The sequence below is a fragment of the Amblyomma maculatum genome, chromosome 1, assembly GCF_055883805.1.
Source record: "Amblyomma maculatum isolate TAMU_Amacu chromosome 1, ASM5588380v1, whole genome shotgun sequence".
NCBI lineage: Eukaryota > Metazoa > Arthropoda > Arachnida > Ixodida > Ixodidae > Amblyomma > Amblyomma maculatum.
Window position 1 is genome coordinate 80,160,025 of NC_139344.1, and position 24,466 is coordinate 80,184,490.

The window sequence follows — 24,466 nt, forward strand, 5'->3', positions numbered from 1 at the left end:
ATTTTTTCATCATGTGTGATTAAGTTTCTTCTAACCTGGAAAACTCGCGTTATGTAATAAATAACATCAACCGTATGCTTGAGTATCTTCGCAGAAATTTATCTTATTCACATAGTTCCTTAAAATGATTGTTGTATTAAACATTGGTATGCTAAAAAAAAATATGCCAACACCAGGACAAATTTTCCTTTCCCTACGAAGTTTCCGCGAAAGCTGTGTGGCTGCACTTGGGTGGCTGTCAATCAGTAATTAATTACGCCCTGATTGAACATTACAACATGTTTCATTTCTGGAGCCCCAGCGTTGATCCACTAGTTTTCGATTTGGAAAATGTCCAGAACTCCACTTATTACAGTTTCATACCTTCTAACTATCACTGAACAAGTTGTTCAACGGCCAAGAAATTGAGTTTACCTCTACCACTGCTTTCTTATCACAGGTCAGTAACTTCATTATGGCTCTTTCATAATATTTACTACAGCCGCCATCTCAAAGAAGAGTTGCCAACAAGGCCAGCTTACACACCAGCCTGCACTGATCCCTGGATCTAATCTTGTTGCACAAAATGTCATGACTTATTCATGCCCAGAACTTGCATCAGCTGGAATCACCTTCCCTATGACATCACTGATTTCGAAGACAATACTCAATTAAAAAAAAAAGAAGAAAAAAAAAAAGCTTTCCTCTAAGTGTGTGCTTGTTATGTATAAATTTTGCTTTTTGCTGCTTGAACACTATTTTAAATATGTCCCCACTACATTTTTAAGTCTTTATCTTCCCGTGTTTGCAGCTATTACTATGTATCTACACTTTTCACTTTTTGTTAGCCACGTTTATTGCAGACCCGCTGCAAAACCTGTAAGGCAGCTTACCTGTGAGACAGAAATTCATGCACAATGGCGGCAGAACCTGACTTGAGGACAATAATTAGGTGCAGTACATGGCACCTTCGAAGTGTCCATGCAACTCTGTACATGCCCTCCTGCTCGTAAAGGCCATTGTGCGAGAACAAGTTTTCAGGCATTCTTGACGAGGGGATAAAGGTGAGCTAACACCACAACTGACACCGTGGGGGCGAGAAAGACATCTCCAGAATTTGAACGTAATGTCTGTCCACCAGGCAATGTGTCAGCGCTGTTCCCAACTACTGTCCCAAAGTTAAGTCCATGCCGCCATTGTGCAGGAATTTCCGCTGTACAGGGAAGCTTACTTGCAGGTTTTGCAACTGGCCTATCATTTTTTATTGCCTCCCCATTATCCTCTGTAATGACATACGGCTCCCCGGGTAAATAAATAAAAGAAAGAATATTCACAAAAATTTTCAATTCAGTTTGAAAACAGTACTATTCACAAACATCTAGCAATAAATGGCACCAAGTACTTTCTGCCAAAGGAGCTATCCAGAAGTCATAAACAGTTTACAGAATAGAGGTCATTTGACCACTGTGAATGAAAGCTGGAAGAGACATGCTTGTTCCAGACCTTAATACTTGTCAGTATACTCATAAGGCAGAACACTATATCAGCCCTAAAAGGAAATACGTCCGTAGAAAAATAGCATTCCATGCATCAGGTTCTCCTCCTTGTGCCAATCACTGCACTAGAAGCAATACTTACAAAAATGATCATTCCAGAGTTTTGAAGTTATTGACTTCATTTCTATCTCTTGCAGTCACAAGCTTACTAAAGGAATTTGCTTCAAATTTGTTACAACAAATATGACATGCAAGGTAGAAAAACTGCCACCATTTTCACAAGAAGGACAAGTTATTGTGGACAATCGGTGAGTCACTTCTTCAGTCTTTTTCACATAATGCAATTTCGAGCAGAAATTGTTGCAATTTCTGTTGCACTGAGATCTGATCAGCCGCCATTCTTTTCACAACCACCTTACATAAGACTTAAGTTGGTTAGTGCATAGGTAGTGCAGTTGATGCAAACCTCGCAATCGCTTCAGCATAAACCGATGAGGAACCCGTGGCAGTGCATCATGCGACTGGTGTGGAAAGAGTGACAGCCATCAACATACAGTGCACTGCTGGCCGTGGCTATAATAATGGGAGCTGCTGCAGCACAAGCTACACGGACTTCCATAGTTCGAGAATTAAAAAGGCTGTTCAAGTAGTGCGATGGCATCCATAATAGCAGTGTTTGAGCAACTCAGAAAAAAAAGGAAGGTTAACAATGTTAACTAGTAAGCTCGTTTAAATAGTTCTAATAATTTCTAACTACTATATTACAGTTTGTCACCTTGTAACAATTAAGAGATTTGTAGCTGGCTGTTAGCAATGACCAAGTCAGTTTTTGGGACTTCGAAAATGTGATTACCCTGGCACTGTGCAGCTCAGCAAATTTTGGCTGTCATGTACCGAAACACACGCTTTCGAAAAGCTTGCATGCAAGGCATCGCCTCTAATTCATGTCACTGCAGGGCATAACTGCCACATAGCCTTCTCTGTCTCGATTTTGACAGGGAGGATTTCACAACCTAAATGGTTAACCCTTCTGCAAACTGAAACACTAGAACACTGATGAAACATTTTCTCGGCTCACAAACAGCACATATACGGTGCCTATAAAATTAAATACTTGCTTTGGTTACTGGTAATGCATACACTCTCAAAATTCAGTTTCTCACAGATAACCACACAATTCCTGCCTTCACAGCTATGAGTGGCAAACATTGTGCTGTTATACCTGTAGCAAATGCTTCTTGAAATAGTACCAGATAAAACCAATGACTGTATAAGCTGCAAGCTGTAGCTATATGCCTAGCGGTAAATCACAGGGCATAGATCTTCTTTTGTGGCAAAAAAGTAACTTCATTCAAGGCATATGAAAAACTCCCCTAATGTATACATTATCTGTCCACTAGACTGCATGTTCGTCGTGGCCTTCAAGTCATAATGGCTACCAGCATGCACAGCCTTGGCACACTCCATACTGATAGTTATAGCGTCCTATCTAGAAAACTGCACTTTTGTTTTCTGACACGATGCATGCAGACATGACAGACACAGTGTGTCCCAACGAACACAGTATGTTGGCTATTACGGTAATGTTAGTATACGTGCAAAACAAGAACAACCAGTGCAGCAAGGAAAGCATAAGGTTGTTGTGAACACCGTTACTTGTTACTTGAAGGCTTTGCAAATAAGATGTGCCAATAGCAATAAAAAAAGTTAAAAATATTCAAACAGAAACAAAGAGCTAGACATAGAAATGAAAACAGTGAACATGGAAAACAAAGACATTAGAAACAATTTTAAGCAATAAATTTAAAGTCACCAGGCCAGCAACAGCCATCACGTGCACAGGAATCCGTGAGGCCTGTAATGGTGACAACTGCAATGCTTTGCTTTTCTTGACAACACGTGAGGGTGGGTTTGAATACCAGCCACCAACAGCCCAGAGTTTACATAAACATTATATGCTGTCAGTGAATAAGCTTCATTTCCTTTCTTTTTTCTTTTTCTTCTTTTTTCTTTTTTTTCACATAACGCTTTGCACAATCATCTTTGAGAAACAAAAGGGGTGCCAACAGAAGATCAAATAAGGATCCTGTGCAAAAGTTTGAGTTCTTCAAATATATGTTCAAATAGAGAAGTATAGCCATAATATCCGTCTGTTATGCATTGGGCATTCCATTTAATAAACGGCAAGAAGATTAATCAACCATGATTATAATTCTTGAAATGATCTTGGGTCATATCAGCAAGTAAGGGCACCTAAGTATCCTTGCAAGGAAATGAAAAAAATGGGTTAGAGAGAAAGTATTACAACATAGAATCATCAGTGGCCATCAACAAAGGTCCAGTCTTTGCCACAATAATATGGAGCATGCTTTTGCGATGAAATGCTCTCATGCCTTACCCCAAAAAAATTTTGTGCCACTTAACACTTATGCTGGCAAATCTCTCCTATGCTTGTGCAAATAATGGAAGTAACCTTCCTGCCTCCTTTATGTAACCTGTGGCAATAGAACACCAAAGCAAGCTCTGTATTATTTTGGCCATAACTGCCTAATATTCTAGACAGTACAGGTAAGCACTGCAGGAAAGTGACTATAAACTCACTTGTCTGCTTTGGAACTGTAAATGCCATTGGGTGTGGTGGTCCCCACGTGCTTGCCCTTATCTTTGCTCTGGGATTGCTTCTGGCTGACTTCAATCAAGGCCTGGAAAAACAAGGGCAGAAAATATGAATTCTTAATACACATGTCAAGTGTGCTGCTGATATGCTGTGCAGACCTTTGGCTTTCTTTTCTGTCTGCATGCATATAGGCCTAGAAGTTGAGCAGAGCCCATTTGGCCTATTTGGAAGTAGTAATTCCGAACTCCTAACATGATTCTTGAGAGGCTGCAACCTCGCCTTCCTAAAATGTCCGCTGGGCCCTACTGTCCCAACTGCACTCAGACGCAGTGTAGAGGGGCCCCTAGCCCAGCTCTCTTCCGTACACCATTTCCAGTCTGGTCAGACAATGGGACCTTAGTGTTGCTTTTTGGCATACAGCAGTGCCGAACACTCTTCACTCTTTTCCCAAGGGAGGACCACTGACAGGATCTCTCTGGCCATCTTTTGTCTTGTTCATTTATCTCTTGCCTTTCTTGCTCCTTGGCCCGGTCATACATCCACTTCACACTTTCAAAACGCCCAGAGGCACAGAATGCCTGTTGCTCAGTGGAATGACAAGTCTATCACTAGGGGGGGGGGGAGTGCCGCGCGGGTGACCCTAGCGACGTCACTGGATGAGTGTGCACAGCTCAGCTTACTAAGAGCAAAATGAGTGCTCCAGCAAAAGGAAAAGTAAAACACAGAGGTGCACACCACTGTTACTTTGAATACGGTGTTGTACTAAAGGGCTCTCTCTATTGCTTGTAATTCCAGATACGTTCATTTCTGCAAAGGCTGTCTGACAATATTCTGATGTGCAGGGCAAAATGCAGACAAAAATGCGAAATAATTTCACAAACATTAGCATGGTATTTGAAAGATTAATTAAGTGTTACAAAATATTTAGGAACAGAACAAAAGTAGTTGCTGTGTTTAATTTACATGGTGAAACAAAGCTAGGACTACAACCCCCCCCCCCCCTCCCCCCAGATGAACTCGTAAACTACTATAACAATTTTCAAGTCTATTTTCAGGTTCCTGTTTAATGAAACACATGCTACAAAATCAACTGTTATTACTGCCCCAGAATTTTGCACATTACGCAAATCACTCATTTGTCACTACTAAATTTTGAGACTTTTCTAAAAGTCTAATTTGTGAGGTCCAGTCTACATGCCAGCTGATTGTGAAAAAGGGTACCAGTAGAATTTCCAGCATGAGCACCGGCCATTTGTGCCCACTTGGGAACACAGCGCAGAACAGGACGCAAAACAAGAGAACGAAGGTAGACAGGACGGAGCGCTGAACTGACAACTTTTATTTTTTCAGTTGTCAGTTCCGCGCTCCGTCCTGTCTACCTTCTTCTCTTGTTTTGCATCCTGTTCTGCGCTGTGTTCCCAAGTATGGATTTGAACCAACTAGCCCAACAGCAAGTGTTGCTTAAATGCATTTGTGCACACCATGAAGTGACATGGATATCTACAAATTATTAACACGATCCTAATTATTCTTCTTCATCAACCACACGAGGATAGCAACAGTGAAAAAAATTTTTTACATCGGTAACTTCTGCAGAGATGCTTCCATTTGCTTTCAGTATAGAAATCACATTCAGGTAAGTCAGACGTTGTGTATGGTGCGAAGAAAGAGCAGTAAAAAAGGAGTCCTTTCTGCAAGATAGATATTTTCAATTCTGATTGGTTGTCTGACTTCCTTTTTTTTTTTCTCTATGCACATGCTTGTCACTTCTTGTATTGTAAAATGTTCGAATGTGCCCCTCTTGCCAGGACCATGCATGGTCCGCAGTATTTCAAATAAATACATAAGTATAGTTCAGGAGCACAATTGTTTCGAGTCGTAACCTGAAGGACTAGGTAGAAAAAAATGTCGGACTGCGCTGTGAACTTTTTGAAGAGACCATCTCGACGCCTTTGTTTCTTTTTAAGTTTCACAAAACTCCGAGTTTGACAAGTCAACAAAACCTCAGCCTAAAATGGACACAATAATAAAGCACTGCAAACACACAACACCACACAAACCAGTTGCGAGAAGAGAAAACGAACAGTGCACATTCGACTGACCTTGAGAGAATCCTGAAGGGACTGGACAACCTGATTAACACCTTCCATGGTTGCCCTTTCTCTGTTCAGCATCACATCATCTGCCCATTCAATGAACCGCGACAGGCTCTGGTAGACTTGATTTGTTGTAGAGATGAGCACAGAACTAAAGTAAAGCATACAGCGTGACAAAAGCAGCAATGAGAACTGAGTGCTTTCTGCGCTTCAGCAAGGGCCAAATAATAATCGAAACCAGTAACCCAGTTCTGCAAAGTGGCAATGCATTATGACAAATTAGTTGCAATATAAATGCTATGTAATAAACAAAATTTAAACACAGATCAAATGATTTTTCACACAGATGGCTACTTGTCACTTAAGACATGTACTTAAAATTTTACACTCCCAAAAAAGAACTGCAAGCATTCATTTAAACTCAACAACACAGCATAGATGTTTCATCAAAACTCCACAAGGGCTCAAGCTTGCCCAATTAACTCTTTCCGGGCCAGGGAGTCCAAATGGAATCACCAACTTTAAAGTACTGCAGATTTGACTTAGGAAAAGAACTCAAACTAAGTTTACAGCGAGTTCAGCATTTAGCCTATATTTTGTTATGGGGCAGCAAGCCTGAGAACAGACAGAAGATGACCGGTGATGATGAAACGATTTTAATGAATTCCAACAGGCCTAGCGTGAGTGCCACTGCCTGCTTCTTCTTCTTCCTCGTCCGTAAAAATATCTATCCATATCTGCAAACTCTCATCTCACAGAAAAATGGTGCTACTTGGGAATAAAATAATGGCTGCATTTGGGTGAGTTGGTTGGGCATGTTGATTATGAAGGCACAAAAAAAACAGGGACAACAGCAACCTCGTGTGTCTGTCATTTGCTGCTGTCCGCCTTTTTTTTTTTTTGCTTTAACGATCAACAAGAGTATAAAACTGCTTAGGCTCTACTACCACTACCAACATATACCACTGCCTCCTTTTGACAGAGCACAAAAAGGAAGTAGCACTTGTATTTCTCTAATCATGTGGCAATAAATGAACAGACCTCACATTATTATTTCAAGTTAAACTATATTGTAAACATGATATATAAGGCCAAAAGGGTTCACAAATTACAGCTATTTCTAATGGAATCATTACACGTATATATGGATGTAGAGGCCTTAAAATAAAATGTGCCCCGTGGCTGTGTTTGAGTTCCTGTGGTCGCTCGTGTTGTGCAACTTTTGCGACTCTTCTGGGCCCTATATGTAAGAAGGAAAATGCTTTCCTCCAAAGCAGACTACACTCACAAGGCGCAACTTTAAGTATGTTAAGGGAGAAGACTTAAGAGTTGCCCACATCAAGTGGCCAGGTGTGAGATATTGATGTCGATTCATTCGAAGAAAAGTAGTCATCGCATAAGCCCAACAAAAATCAAACAGCACACTAAAGTGCTGAACCTACATGCGACTTTGAGTGTTACATGAAATTATCTGCAAGAAAGTGAAAAACCGAGCAAATGAAATTATGGTACTAGTTGAAAACCACAAAGAAACTTGCAAAAAAAAAAAAGATGAAAGAAAAACTCAACGTCCCAGAATGGTAATTGCTAACGAAGATATAATATACAACGAATAATGTGACCCCTCATTAACAAGAAGCTTCTGTGCCACACTAATACTACAAAAAACTCCGTGGTGGCTCAATCTTACGATATAAATTATGACACATCTTAAGATACACACTGCACAATCAATGGGTTGTATGGATTCCATTTGAAATCGTGCATAGCCATATTCGAAAGCATTGCAAAGACCAAAAATTTTTTTTTTGTTAATGCCGTATTCTGCACTGCTCAGCAAAAAATGAAAACATCATAGCCTACTGAAGTATATTTGACCCCGTGAAAAAAAAAAAAAAAAAAAAAAAAGAACTCAAATAAATTGAAAACTTTAAATGAAAGTGCTTACTGCCAAGAAATTAGGCCACAGAGAGCAAAACTGGCTACAAGACTAATGCTCCTCCAAGTATTCTAGCAAACTCAAGTTTCCTCCACAGGTTCGAATGACATATATATAATACATTTGAACCTCGTTACGACAAAACTGACAGGGAGCATGAAAAATTTCGTTGTGGCAAAATCAGCCAAAAAACACCGTCAGATTGGACTAAACAATCGAAAAACATCATTTATTTACAAAGGTGTTGGTTACCTGCTATGAGCGCCGTGATGCTATTTTCATACAAAATGAGCAATTAAATCGCAATGTAATCATCGCAGCCACCGATAAAACTGCAGATCACACCAAACATGTCCCTTGCGGATGGTAGTGCTACAAGATACTGGTTGACTGGAATGAAAGGGGTTTTACTGAGGGTTCAACAAGGAATATAGCCCTCTGTAAGCTGCACGGCGAACAGCACAAGAACACAGTCCGTCAAAGCACAAAGCCAGCGAGCTTGCGCAGCGCAGCGGCACTTCATCGTCCTCTTCCTCGTCTTCGTGAATCCGCTCTTCGTTCACTACAATTTCCCCCGGGAGCGAAGAGGAGCCACCCTGGCGACTTATAGCGAGGACAAGACGAGCGGGTCGTAGTACTTTTTGAGGCGGCTCACATGCACAGTTTCACGGCCGCGATGACGCATGTCCGAAGAGGGAGTGAGTGGCTCCACGACATAATTTACAGGGGAGGTTTGGTGAACGATGCGGTAGGGGCCGTGGTACTCAGTTCGAAATTTGACGACAATCCCAGTGGGGTGCCAGGAACCCAGAGCCAAACGAGGGATCCTGTAGGGAAAACATGTGGCGTCTGATCTCTGTCGTGACGATGCTTTTGGCGCCCTTGAGATTCCAATGTTAAACTGCAGGCCAGCTGGCGACATTCCTCCGCATATTTTGCAGCGTCGGAAAGGGGAGTCCACTCGGAGGAGTCTGAACGATATGGTAATATAGTGTCTATCGTGGACGATGCCTCGCGGCCATAAAGGAGGAAGAAAGGGCTAAATGCGGTAGTTGACTGCGTAGCGGTGTTGTAAGCATACGTCACGAAAGGAAGAACAGCGTACCAGTTAGTCTGATCGGCGGCAACGTACATCGTGAGCCTATTTCCGAGAGTACGACTGAAGCGCTCAGTCAGCCCGTTAGTTTGAGAGTGATAGGCTGTGGTGGTCCGATGTATGATTCGACATTCGGCCAGTAGAACTTCAACGACGTTGGAAAGGAAGGTTCGGCCAACGTCGTTGAAGCTCTACTGGCCGAATGTCAAATCATACATTGGACCACTACACCCTATCACCCTCCGTGGCGAAGAACAAAATGATGAAGCAAAAACAGGACAACTTCACGGGCAGCAGCGGCAGGTAGGGCGGCGGTTTCCGCATATCGGGTGAAGTGGTCGATGCCAACGATAATCCAACGGTTCCCAGAGACCATGCAGAGAAGTGGCCCCTAAAGATCAACGCCAACGCGATCAAAAGGATGGGCCGGGCATGGAACGGGTTGTAAGGGGCCAGAAGCACGAGGTGTGGATGACTTGCGGTGCTGACAGGCGATGCAGGAGCGGACGTATTTGCGAATATAACCGTACATGCCGCGCCAATAGTAGCGTTGAGAAATTCTTTGAAACGTCTCGACTACACCAGGATGGGCACACTGAGGGTCGGCATAGGAAGAGGCGCAAATTTCATGTCGTAAATGGCGGGGAATGGCTAGAAGCCACCGTCGACCATCAGGCATATAATTGCGCCGATAAAGAAGACCGCCTCGTAGGGCAAAGTGTGGTGCTTGACGGTGCAAAGTCCTAGAAGGCGCAGCAGCGTTAGAAGTGGACCCGATGTCGATAAGAGATGCGAGCCACGGGTATTTGCGCATCTCCGCAGGTATATCAGCGATGGTTAGAGACGAGAGGACGGGATCAGCCGCCGTGAAGCAAGCAGATTTGTTGGAGAGGGAAGAACGAGACAGAGCGTCGGTATCCATGTGTTTACGGCCAGAGCGATATATAATGCGGATGTGAGATTCCTGAAGGCGGAGAACTCATCGTGCTAGGCGGCCGGACGGGCCTTTAAGAGAGGACAGCCAACATAACGCATGGTGTTCTGTGACGACGTCAAACTGGCGACTGTACAAGTAGGGTCGGAATTTCGTTAGTGCCCACACAATCCGCCTTTTGCGCGAGTTTTCTGCGCATGCGCGAAGCCCCAGCGGCGACTGATGAAAACACACTGAGCGGCGTCGACGGCACTTCTCGTCGCCACACTCATAGCCAACGCACGGAGGCTGGAGGCGCGGTCACGTTCACAGCCTCGGTAAAATGATGCCAACCACCTGTGCCACTTACGGCTGCCACTCTCGAGGCGTGCCGGGATGCAAAACGCGTTTTGTTAGGTTTCCTTCGGCGAGCCGCGACCTGCAACGGCGTGAAGCTTGGATTAGGGCAACCAAGCGTCAAGACGTACGTGAATGGGCGACCTTGGCAGCCGACTGCGTGCTCTCGACTGTGCGAAAAACACTTCGTTACAGGTATGTATGCATCTAAAGGAAATGTGCATGATGAAAAGTATCTACCAGAGTTTGCACCAAGCCTGTAACCCACCAGTGATAGCCGCAATGAGCATTTGTTCGGGGCGTCTGATGGCGATGTATTTTGTCGTTTGTTTTATTTATGTGCGAAGGGGCCGGGTAGCGCAGATATCACAGGTGGCTGTGTGCGCTAGACGGTAATATTTAGCATGTTTTATCGCGACTGCCGCCTGACTAAAAAGAAGAAAAAAAGGGTGTTTGTTGTGATGCACCGCCGTTAGCGAGCCGAGTGGTTGAGCTGGTCATGAGGCTCGCGAATGGCAGTGCATTAAAACGCCGTATTTTTTTTTTTCTTGTTAGTGAGGTGGCAGTCACGATAAAACATGCTAAATATTACGGCCTAGCGCACACAGCCGCCTGTGATATCTAAGCTACGTAGCCCTTTCGCACATAAAGATAAGAAGGGACAAAATACATCGCCTTCAGGCCCCGGTGCAACTGAAGCAATCATGCACCGAAGAAATCCTCATTGCAGCTATCACTGGTGCGCTACAGCCTGGGTGAAAACTCCAGTAGGTACTTTTCATCATGCCTATTTCGCTTAGATGCATACATACCTGTAGTATCTGTGTTTTTGCCGCTCGGAGCATATGACGCACTTGACACTTGCACGACGCACAGTATTATTTTTTTTAATTAAAGGCTCGCCTTCATGCACGCCAAAGCATCCGGACTTTGTTCCTTTAATGTACGCAATCAGATGCACTTCGTTAGGGAGCTTGATAATCGTCGTCTTCGTCCAACCGTTTGCAAAGGCAAGGAAACCGCCCGGCACAATAAATGAGTCTCCTGGAGGGTTCATGCTCGTTCACTTGCAGAGTGGATCGCTCTGGACGTAGAACAGGGTTGGTTCCTGACCGAGATGCGCATCCGATATGTAGGAGATTCACATGTGTCACCAAGTTGTTGATTCCGCAGAAATCGCGGCGGAGGCAGAAATGAACGTTGCAGATCCTTTCACAACACAATGACCATTCTCTGCGCACAGAGAACCTTTTCACCACTGCGACCACATCCGTTCTGACTCCCGAGGCCAGAAACCGGCTACAGCTCTGAATCATCCATTGCCAGAAAAATGCTGCGCGTTTCCTGCAGGTGTGCATTCCGGCCGGGACAATGCCCTTTTCACGGGGTGTGTATATGTGACTCTCTGCCGATCTTCGTGGATGAAATCCTATAGCTGCATGGTCGTAGATGACGCGAGGAGGAAGCGACGCCCATTGCACCATGCCGGCGCCGCGGTGACCGCATTGTGCTCGGTAACTCAAGACACCCCGCGCATTACTCCGCTCAAAGTCACAGGAGACGATTCCACATAGCTCTGCAGCATCAACAAACCCCTGGCTGCTTTGCCCTTTGAGATCCCTCTCTCTCTCTCTTTCTGCCCCCACGCTCTCCTGCCTGCCGAAAACCTGCACGCTGAGAGCGTCTCATTCTGTCACGTCGAACACGGCCCGCGCTACACGCTCTTACAATACGAAGATAGTATATGCGTACGTGCGTTATGAGTGGATTGTGAAAACGCTCTACCTTCCCCCATACTGCGTGAACATGATATGCTGCAATAACTGTCACTACTTTCCGCTCAGAGGCCAAAAAAGGGGGGAAGCTTTCGCTTTCTACCAGCGTTGGCGTGGCCATTTCGTATGGTGCGCTTTCGCGTCGTCTGCTACACTGCCGCTCAATGTGTTTCCCGCCCGCTCCCGCATGATGGCGCCACATCCTCGCGCAAAAGGCGGATTGCCAAACACTCCTTTTCCGTAACTGAGTAGTTGCATTCAGCTTTAGAGAGGACACGACTCGCGTACGCGACGGCGGATTTGTGAAACCCGTTTTCGTTGTGCCAAAACAGCTTCGAGGCCAACGCCACTCCCATCAGTATGGACCTCGGTAGGTGCTGTCGGGTTGTAGTGGCGAAGGATTGGTGATGTCAAAAGATGGCGCAATGCGGTAAAACTTTGTCGCACTCAGTTGACCAGGCAGTTAAATCACTGTTTCCCCTGAGTAGCTTCGTCAGGAGTGCGATAATAGAAGCGAAATTCCGTACGAAGCACCGAAAATACGAGCACAGACCTATGAAGCTTCGAAGTTGCTCGAGTGAGACCGGTTTAGGAAACTCCGCCACTGCTCGCAGCTTTGCCGGATCAGGGCGAACACCTTCCTTAGAGACGATGCGACCCAAAATTGTCAACTGCCGGGCACTGAAGTGACCCTTCTTAAGATTCAGTTGTAGGCCAGCGTCCAAAACTTGCCGCAAGCGCTCTAGGTGCGTATCGAAGTCGGTGGAAAAGACAACAATGTCGTCCAAGTAGCAGAGGCAGATATGCCACTTGAACTTCCGCAAGATGTTATCCATCATCCTCTCGAATGTGGCGGGTGCATTGCACAGACCGAAGGGTATCACATTAAATTCATAGAGGCCATCCGGCGTCACAAATGCGGTTTTCTCTCTGTCACAGGCGGCCATTGGCACTTGCCAGTAACCGGAACGTAAATATAGAGATGAAAAGTACTTGGCACCTTGGAGGCAATCAAGAGCGTCGTTTATACGCGGAAGGGGGTAATTGTCTTTGTGGGTAATTTTGTTCAAGCGCCGGTAATCGATACAAAAGCGAAACGAACCATCTTTCTTCTTTACTAGCACCATTGGTGAAGACCAAGGGCTTTGAGATGGACGGATTACTCCACGTTGTAGCACTGCTCTTCGTTCACTACAGGAAGCTTAATACTGATTTAAAATGGAAGCTTACACCTGCGCTTTGTTCTAGGGCAGCCAGCCCAATTTTCATTGTCACCAAGCAATGATGGTCTTTATGGGTTCTGTGAATGGGTGGGTCACTAAGGCCGCATGTCGACTCAACTGAAAGCTTTTAGCGAAGCAAAGCAGTGTGGACTTGTGGGAGTGCACAGATTGGTGGCGACATACTTATGTTTTATTGTTAAAAAAAAATTTTGAAATCACGCTTCCCTTAGGAAGAATTTCGCTGAAGCGGAAATGCGCCCCAAAAATGGTTTGTTGTTATGAGAAATTTCATGTAATAATGCTCACCTCTGGTCATTGATGAGGTCTTTCTTGAGAAGCGATATAAGGTGTAATACATATTCAAGCACAATGCTGGCTGAGCCAGGCAAATGCCCCAAAGTGTCCTTCTCAACAGAATCTTGAAAGTATCGCAAGGCATTTGAGATTTGCTTCATGTCGTTGTTCACTTGTGAATCACCCTGTAGCAGTACAAATGCGCATGATAAGGTTATGCAACACTTCCTTAACCTTTTGAACATGACCAAGAACCCTTATTAGCAAATCATTTATTTCTCAACTTATTTTTCAAGTTTTACCAGCACCTATGTTAAAACAGTTGTTAATATCTATCTGTGATCCAACTCGCATTTGGTCTTCACCAGCACTGAATTGCACTTGACAGCTGTTAGGCAGAATGTCTCAAACTAAAATGAAGTAAAGAGTAGTGCAGTCTTTGGAGACTTATTACCAATGCATTTTTGCATTTTATAAACCATTATATAGTAAATGGAGTGCTTCTAAGCTAAATTCCCAAAAATTTAAAGCATTTGCAGTTAAAGGAAACATAATGGGCCAAAGTGCAACAATTGGAAAGCAACAGTAGTACTGACTTTCAACTTAAACGTGAAGAATGCGTTTAACTTCAAATCAAGGACTACTGTTTAAAGGATCTTCCTTATTCTGGTTCGAGCTTAAACTAGCTGCCTAGTAATATGGCAGACCTAAGCATGCTGAACTGCTGCTACCAGCTACAAAATAACTTCTACTTTATGGAAGACCCTGTGCTCACCTGTGGTTAAAAGCCACATCTTTGTAATGGCTGCAAATTAATTTGTGATGGAACAATGCAAATATGGTAGCAGGAATGGTAGGGGTTGGTAGCATGAAGATAGCTGAGCCGAAGTAACAAAATAAGTGTGCAGTGACCAACTTCACCAGCTACACCCCTCCCCAACCCCCAGGCAATGCTCAATCTACATAGATAACTTCATGACTAAACTACTTTCCAACATTGAAACAAATGACTAACAAAATGGCCAAAGAAATCAACCTGAAAAGCGTGACAGGAAGGCTTTAGCAATATTCTTGTTACATACTGAGGTGGCACCACAGTCCTAAGGCAGGCCAGCGCCATTTTCCTACCAAGACTGAACAAGTGACATTGCCATGACTTCACACTGTCCCTCAGGTTAACCTTTAACAGCTTGCATGCATTCAGACCGTTTGGCTAATGCTATGTTCCACTATAATTCAACACTGCCATTCTGGTGAAAGCAAACAAGGCCTTCTTGAAACACTTGCCTTGCTTGGGCTGCCAGCGGGGCTTCCTGGGCCAGTGGCTGGCGTATCCAGCTGCTCTGCATCCCGTGCCCGGGGCCTGGCTTTATGTGCCTGCTGTGGGGAGGCGGCCCGACTGGGCGTCCGCATTTGATGAATTTTCCCCAAGATGTCTTCCTTGAAGGAGCGTGCTCGGCGTGCAAGCCGGCTCCCTTTGGCACGGCCCACCTCTGCATGCAAATGCCAGTCAGCAAACCTGCCTAATCTAACCTGCAGTAAGTCTACTACTGTATTCTCTCATTCGAGGAAGTGTGCATGGAAAAGAATGCATTTGTCGTACAACATCATGAACTGCCTTTTTTTTTAGTTTCTTGAGTTTTCTGCATGAAAATAAAAAAATGGTTTATTGTCATCCCCCACAATATAGTTGCACTGAAAGGATTTTCTTGTTTCATAGTATGAAGTTTTGTCTATAGTGAGCATGTTCAATTGATAAGTGACATACCAGTGTGACTTCAATAAAGTGTGTTTAGTGTTAACAAAAGTGACCCTTGCTGCACTATTTTATTTTTAACAGCTGACTAACAGTAGTTTCTGTTATGGCAGTGAGCCAGGAAAATGTGTAAACATTTGGAAGAACTAGAAAGAAGTCCCATATCTTTCACTATTACATATTTTGGCTGTTTTATTACGCTCAAGCAACCACAAAAGGTAAGTGCCCGTGATATTAGTTGATTCATCCTACTTTCCCACAATCACACACAAATTTCATTGAATGCTCATTACTCATCATGCTAATTTAAAGCATGCTATTACAGACATACCTGCTTCTATGTAACTGGTACACAATAAAATTTTAAAAACTGCATTTGATACTGAGCCGCTTCAAGGCATGCATAGAGAAATAAGAATGAAAGCAGTGTACAACTAGCAGTGTTGCTAATGAGCTGCAGTAAAAATATGGAAAAAAAAACAGCACAAAAGACAACAGACGTTGGATATAAATGAAGTCTGTAGTGAAGCTCGGCTCACATGCACGATTACCACAATGAATACTTCTGTGACAAAAAAAGAAAAACGTACTGTTTGGTTACCTAAACAAGGAGCAAATTACAAGTTAAAATTATAAACTCAAGTATTTCGAAGCCTTTGACTTGTTGGATATAGAACATTTAAACAATGATTTTATTTGCTGCTGAGATTGGTGAGTGCAGTAATACAAGATGCCCTGAACGACAACCCACTCTGACTCATTGCTGTTTTTTAGGTTGTACCCAACTATAGAATGAGAAATACATATGAAAGGTGCTGATTCAAATTATTTAAATATTTTAAACATTCATCCGCAACCAATATGCTGTGCAAACACCCAATCCAACAGCTTAACATACCTCACTACAATCTCCACCAGCTTTAAAAAAAAAAAGCCAAAAACTGAAATGCATACAGTATGCGCCAAGTCAGCTGGTGCGCAAGGAGACACTGCCACAGTTTACTATGATGCACACAGAAATCCACAAAAATTAAAGAGCACTGCTGAATCTGCATTGGAGTAATGCGAAAACATGGATGCTGCTGTTGGTTGCTTCTGGTTGCTTAATTCACTTCTTGTTTACCCATTTTAGCCTTTGGTACTATCAAAATGCGCGCCAATCCCTTCCTATGCTCTTTTCCAGCTCTACTGCCAGTTGTGTGACGTCACATCCTCTGCCTCACACTAATTCACCTCTTGTTTACCCATTTTGATCTTTGGTATTTTTAAATTGCGCGCCAATCCCTTCCTATGCCCTTTTTTCAGCTCTACTTCTGTTGCATGACGTCACATTCGTGACGTCATATCCACTATGGCACCCCTCTCTCTTTCCGCTTTCACTCCCACATTCCTCCCTTCTCTTACGACGCAGTTCAGGTGTCCACAGAACAAGTGTGGCAGATACTGCGCCTTTCCTTTCCTGTGAACCAGTTATTGTAATTAATTGCCTAATTAACTTATTGGCCTAATTATTTTTTTGGACACAACATTATGTCACTCTCTATCGATTGACACCACTCATTAACCCCCACCACTTCTCAATTACTCACAACTGCTGTGGACACGATTTTGCGGACAGAAATTTGTGAACACAGCGAAGTAATGCTTTTGCATTAATAAATACAGAGCGTAAAATATAGTGTGTTAGTGAACACTGCTTGCCTATGTTGAATTGCCAGCCTATTTCACTAAAAAAAAAAAAGTGCAGAGAGCACTAAAGAATCTGCAGTGGAGAAATACAAAAGCCTGCGCGTTGCTGCTACACACGGTACATCGCGCACCGCTTTTCGAACACAACCAGCATTTCAGTGAATGCATCAAAGCTCATCAGCGTTCTATAAATGGTTTCGAGGAAAGGAGAGGCGCTGTATCTGTCACTCACGAAATCTCGCTGGCACATCTTGCCAATGCGAGATTTTTACGAGCCTAGAAAGGCTTTCACCTTAATAATTGATTCACAGGAATGGAAAGGCACAGTATCTCTCACAATTGTTTCTATGAACACTTGAAGTCGTTTTAGGGTACCATCGAATCCACACGCCGGCAACAGGATTTTTGCGTAATGGGGCTAGTAAAGCTTCTGCTTTAATAAAACAAAATTCTAAAAATGGCTTAATGGCATAACACCAACTGCAAGGCATAATGGTCTCAGTTGGAAATACTGTATACCATTTCTTGTCAATACTAGCATTCTCACGAATTGCAATCGCCCCTACAAAAGCAAATGGCACAATGCCCATTACCCCAAAATTTGGCTTCTAAGAATCCTTGTGCTATATTAGGTGCTCATTGACACTATCGCAGCCTGCTTGCAGCACAAAAAAAACAGCAGAGATATCACACCAGCCATGAGGCATAGCTACGTCAAGGACATTGCTCTACGAAAAAAAAAAAAAGCAGAGATAATCCAAGCCCATTTTAATGAAACAGTAAATAAATGAGAGCAGGTATAAGCCAGAAGTTTGATTACTAAGGGCATGTCCTTGGCAGCTGCTATTTCTTCCACCTCGCCTTTTCTCACTTCCCTCTAAGACAGCATTTCCTATTACTGCTTTGATACCATACAAAACCTCAAACACTCAAAACTAATCGTAGATAAAATGATTTGTTTGCAACATGCAGTCCTTGACTGCACAGAATAATTTTCATTCATATCATATTTTGAAAATTAAAGCTAGCAATTCCTTCCACTAAGTATTCATCTATGTACTAAAGGTTTTGTTCACAGTTTCACTTCCTTTCTTCATATTTTCTCCCATATTAAAGGAAGAAAAAAATACATATTCCTGTTACTAGCAACGTCTACGAAACAAAGGTACAAGCTAACCTTACCGAAAAAGTACAAGCGCTAAGTTCCACAACATTCATAAAGATTAAGTTTTTCTCATATATATATATATATATATATATATATATTGTTCAAATACAGGACAGCCTTTGCCAAAACAAATTGGAGAACGCTTAGGTGTCAGCTAGTTCAACGTGATAGCGTTCACACATGCGTTCCGGAATGTTCCAGAAGCATGTCTGTCTACTTCGCTTGCTTACATACGACAGATGGATGAATGACAGCGGCACACGCTACCTAGCTATGTCAAGTACCGTATTTTGTATTTGTTGTATTTAGCGCAGGGTGAAATTTCACTCCTGCCTTGACATAACCTCCGTTTGGTTATTTCTTCCAGCTTAAAGTCTGTAGTTCGTTTTCCCAACGCTTTGAAGACAATGGATGGGTGTATAAGGCTTTGAACCGGGTGGCAGCTCGCGCCATCTGTTGCGGCAGCGCCGTACGATAAAAGAAATTTTCCAGTGAGCGCCGCATTGCAGGTAAGTAAAGTAAAAATGCTATTTGCTACTCACTTGACTATTCCTTCTATAATTAGTTACTTTCTAATTACACTCCACAACATTATCTGACAGTTATAAGGCAATACATACATTAAGTCTACTTTTATTCAGAGAGAAGCAGTGCGGCTTTGTGGCGGAGTGGTTGCGTGCTTGCCTAGCACTGTGAAGAAACTGTGTTAGACTCCGCGGGTTTCCACAGAACTTTTGTTGTTTTTTTACACTCTTCTGATTTTCGTGTTACAACCATAACACTGGCTTCCCTGCCACACGGGGCCCTTAATGATATCACATTAAAGCACATAGTTCATGAGGCAAGGTGTCCTCATAAACTATACAGTGGGCTTTCTCAAGTACTCCTGGAAGTCCCAAGCTCTGGAGGCATTACTAATGATGAAGATATCGATCAAAAATGATGCTCCTCTATCCCCGCTCAAAATAAAGAAAACCGATCACAACCATGCTCCACAGTGCCCCGCCCTGCTCGTGTCACTTGGGTGCACTAAGATGGCCCACTTTATGCCAGTGGGCAGGGCCGGCTAAGAATGTGTGGCATGGTGTGTTGCCCCAACCAGTTGTGGGCGGTCACAAGAAGCAATTTTTAAAGATTACTTGTAAATTATAGGCTCCACGCAGAGCTTCTAAATTAGACTAGAATACTCACAAAAATCATCTCTCAAGTTCTGTTGCATTAGAATATGACCACAAATCTCTTTTCAGGGTCCCTTTAATAAAGCAACATATCTATGACAATACCCAGGAGCACAAAACCATTTAACTGAGTAATCCTGTACAAAACTCGCCCGAAATTCAAGGCTTCAGACATTTGACTCTTAAAAAAATGTAATTAGGCCCCAGACAAAGACAAACTTTTCTTCAACTATGAATGTTTTGAGTATCCTGTAAGCTTCCATCTGTAGCCGTATGGCTGCACTTAGGTGGACAGAAACGTAATGACTACTTTACTAACAGCCAATACTTGAGAGCACTTTGCAAATATTAGACAATAAACACTGTCACTTACTACTCAGGCTTTCAGTTTTTAAGCTGTATACTTCACTTTTCAATCAAGACATTAGGGTGAGCAAAAAAAAAAAAAAAAACTAGACTTAAGGTAACCTTTCAGATGTTACCTTAATGTGTAAACCATTATTATTCATCATACAACAAGAGCTCGATAAAAGAGAACAAAGGCAATAGGACAAGCATTAATCTTGCTTAACATACACCTTTTTCCATTCATATTATTTTTATGCTCCTGTATGTGAGAAATCTGCCCCAACTTGTCTGATTTGCTTCGTTAATATGATTTTTAGTATATTGTTAATGAACAACATTATCAAACCTGAGCTAGCATTAGTAGCTGCAATGACAAGATTTTCACACAAACTTCAAAAGCGCTAATGACCCAGCCCTTTGAAGTAACTTCTGGCCTTTCAGCGCTTCACTAGTTCTATTTTTGTGATTTCTGATCATATTTTGATTGCTTGCTCAAGATTTGAAAACTGATAATATATAGATCATGTTAAAAGATCTGGAAGCATGTTACTGAACTTGTTGAAGATGTACAGTATATCATATACAAGTAATAAACATAAAAATGCAGCTTACAAATAAGGATGCCGCTATTAATGTGCCTTGAATGATAAGATTTTATGTATGACTCACAGAAGTGGCCCAATTTGACAGGAATGTTTTCTGCCATCATCAAACTTACGGGATATGATCAGCTAGTGGGTAACGCAACCAGATAAAAGTGCAACCAGATCACCTACACTCACGCTCTACACAGCTAGAGAAAAGATTTCAGCTAGTCTAAAGCACCTTATTACTCAGAAAATTGTACCTGTAAGGAACTGTTACCAAGCCAATACTGAATGCCACGAAAAATGTCTTAAGGAGAATGGAAAGGTGCAATAACTGTCACATTCTCAGTAGAGACTTGAATGGTGCTGCGAAAAAAAAGCGAAGCAACAAGTGAAAGCAAGCAAAGAGGACAATGCATTGAAGGCTCTGAGATAATTTCAACCACCTGAAATACTTCAGTACTAATGACTTGCACACAAAACAACTTCAGCTTCACCATCTCAAGAAAACCTAAAACTGGTTTCACTTAAAGCATTCTTGCTTCAACTGAAAATTAATTGAAAGTTAAAATGATAATTTGCTAAATCAAATATTCAAATGACTGGTTTGATTTGAATCAGATTTTCAGAGTAATGTTCATTAGTTCTATATTCACTTCAGTGACGCCTTGCTTTTTCTTGGTGAAGAGTTGTATAAATTCTGACAATAATTTTGTTTTTATGGTGCAAGGGAAGTTTTGACCAAACAACATAGTACAAGGTATTTTGTTCTACTGAAGGTAGAGTCAGACAAAGGAAGTTATAAATGCCGAGAAAGGAAAAACAGTACACCTAAGGAAACTATCATTCTAAATTACCAGACATTTTTCTCATTTTGTGCAATAGAGAGGTTTAGAAAGGTATACTCTGAAAACTGCAGTCATGGACAGTTTGAGACATGCGTGCTGTGCACACCATCAGCAGTTCAATAAGGTTTATTTTTTGTCTTCTACTTCAGAGATCAGAATTAAACTCCAAAAGACTGGTTCTTTTATAGAACTTTAACATCTCTCTGCTTCAAGTTCAAGTAGCAAAAAGCCAGACGACTTAATGTGAAGTTTATATTGCACAGTCCCGTGGCTATAATGTATGACTTTAGCCGCTTGTCCCTGTCACTCTCTCGTCTTCGTCTACGTAGGCACTTCTCCTTTCAGTTATCCTTTTAGCCATGGTATCAAGCTATCGCAATGAAAACAAAGATAAACATGAAAACAAGAGGAACAAACAAGAATCGATAGGCACAACTTTGCTCCTCTTGCTATCAGGTCTGTCTTTGTTTACACTGCAATGGCTTTATACTATGGGTATGAACCGGACAGCTTAAGAAAACATCATTTCTTCCTTTTATTAGTTTGCATGTGATATGAATGATTTTTTCCTAAAGCCTTAACTTAACCAACTCTTTTTTAAGTCATAAATGCTGATTACATTTTAAGAGAAAAAGAAGCAGGCAAAACTTTACTATGAAAGCCTGAAAATTTAGCCCAACAGTAATGTAAGGAACTTGCCAATGCTGCAGAATCCTTGTACAGCATACCTTTTTCAATGTATACAACAACATGAATTTCACTAAGAGTTAAGCCTGGTTCACATGGAAGCAAAAACGCTAGCGATTTCCGCCGCGGCAGCACAAAAACCTGTTCTGAGCTGTCGCGGCGGCTTGAGCGACGTAATTCCAACTGGTTCAAAATTTTTCACTCTTGTGGCTGCCGCTTGCCACTCAGTTCGCTCAATCGCTTGCAAGTGAACTAGCCTTTAGGAGAACATTCGAAGCAGCATTTATGGCTACTACAGAGAATCCGCTTCAGACAATTTTGTGACGAAAGCAGATCCCAGGGGATTGTTTAGGAACTATGCAAAGTTATGGTCAGAGTAAAACATATTTTGTTCACATTCAAAAAACTTCATAACTTAAGAAATAAGCTGTCCCCAACATTTTATGATAAACACATTCCTTTCTGCCCTAGCTTGCTCCTTAGAAGACTTGCTACGAGTCTTAAAAAATCTTTAGAGGAAACGTTTAAGACAAACATTTTGTGAACCTTTAGTCCCTTAGCACAATAGAGAGATAAACAGAGATGTCAAGACCTGTGTTTGATGACTGATAGCCTTAGACACTTATGCATGCCATAAAACCTAACCCAATACGAAACTTAAATTCTGGGGTGTACTACCACATTTCTCTTTCTCCTCCTTAATTTTCCCATAAAACATGTTAAGTGCTCGTGAGAGTATTTACCAAGGTCATATACTCAAGCACCACTGCCAAATTACCTGTTACTGCTTTCCACCAATATTCCATTACACGAGCTAAACCGAAGCAAAGAATCATTATAACGCATGCCTCTCTGGGCGATGCAAACGACAAACGTCTTCAAAAAATAAATAAATAAATAAATACATAAATAAATAAATAAATAAATAAATAAATAAATAAATAAATAAATAAATAAATAAATAAATAAATAAAATAACGCGCACTGCATGGATGTCTAGCCTAGTAAAATAAAAACAGATTCACTGCACTGCCACGTGCAGCAAAACCCTTCACTCTCACGAATTAACTCGCCAAGAAACAACCGGTCGCAACACAACTCGGGACCGTAATTAAGTTAATCAGGTCGCTAGCTCGCAGGCGTATGTGGGACTATGTACGCATATGCATGAAACGACAAAAGATGACTTCGGTCGGCGCTGACAACGTCAGGAAGTTCTTGTCACGAATATGAGCAATTCGCGCCAAGAGCTTGCTCGAGTTTCCGCTTTCGCCAGCGATAGCTAACGGGCGTCAAGATGCGGAAAAACGAGGGCATGCATGTAGACGAGATCGCTGAGACCGTTAAAATTGCTACTCGTGCAGTTGAAACCAGACGCTGGCGCCCGTCGGCAGCGTCGAGATGAATACCACAGCCGCTTCGGAAACATTCTTGCTGTGATTCACCTTCCTGTAGAACGTGAATTTTGCGTGGGTTAGATCCGCTCCGAACGCTCTCGAGTTGAATGTGAAAAACGGGTGGAGTTACGAGACTCTCAAGATGTATGAAAACGGGAGGAAACGTGAACGTTTACAAAAACCAATAAATCGCAGCCACAACAGATGCCCACGAAATGCACCGGACGATCGAATATGTAAACACAAGGTGTAACAGGCATCCGATCGACAAAGTCCTCTGAAGCCAAGTTCACACAAGACAGCGTAAAGCTAACAGACCACCTTTCGCGCGCGTTGGTAACTTCAAAATATAACAACTAGCAGCGCAAAGTCCACGAGAAAATATCAGCGCAGTAAAATGCAATCTTGCTTTTAGTTTCACACAAATATCGCTAACAGTAACGCTCACCATGCTTGTCTGGTTTCTTTGACATGGCTCACCAATCCAATCTTCACCGGCATTTTAGCACAATGAAAGTCTTTGGAGGGCTATAAAAAAACGTCTTCTAACGAAAATTTTCATCGTGTTAAAAACTACAAGCATACCTCCCTCGTCCACTTATCGGCCCTTTTAACAACTTCAACACTACAGCCGCTACAGCCTGCCTCAACCACAACTCACGCCAGCGCCTCCTCGCCAGACGAAAGAGCCCATTGTTGTGAGGCGCAGTCCTCGAGCGGCGAATGACGGCTCATTTGGCCGGTATCCGTTGCTTTATAGCTGCCAACAAAGAAGTGGAAAAATTGGCCCAGAAGGGCATGACACCTCACTTTGTTCCCACAGTACATTCAACATTGCTGCATCCCTTGTACTGGTCGCCCCGTAAAAACGACGATGGAGCAGCTGGCTGGTGTAGTCGCAGCACAACAGCTCGCACTTGCTTGAGTAGTTGAGCGCTGAGGTCTCAGTAAAGTAACGCTTTAGAGGCCGTTTAAATACAATAATTGAGGGCGCGATACATCTATGATTTTTCTTGTTTTACA

General features: G+C 42.6%; 1 protein-coding gene across 6 annotated transcripts in view; it reads right to left on the reverse strand.

The window, feature by feature from the left end:
* Positions 1-24,142, reverse strand: part of LOC146202880 (guanine nucleotide-releasing factor 2-like) — an 81,884-nt gene extending 57,742 nt beyond the window's left edge. For 3 of the 6 annotated variants that reach the window (XM_084588433.1, XM_084588429.1, XM_084588428.1), the window contains exons 1-5: positions 23,892-24,135; positions 15,073-15,278; positions 13,798-13,970; positions 6,195-6,339; positions 4,077-4,177 (exon numbers count right to left, since the gene is read on the reverse strand). In XM_084588433.1, the coding sequence (XP_084444559.1) occupies positions 4,077-4,177; positions 6,195-6,339; positions 13,798-13,970; positions 15,073-15,278; positions 23,892-23,916 (650 nt within the window). In that variant the 5' untranslated portion in view covers positions 23,917-24,135. Of the gene's footprint in view, positions 1-4,076; positions 4,178-6,194; positions 6,340-13,797; positions 13,971-15,072; positions 15,279-23,891 lie in introns of all 6 variants that reach the window. The other 3 variants (XM_084588427.1, XM_084588431.1, XM_084588432.1) reach the window with 3 other exon arrangements.
* Positions 24,143-24,466: the final 324 nt, after the last annotated feature.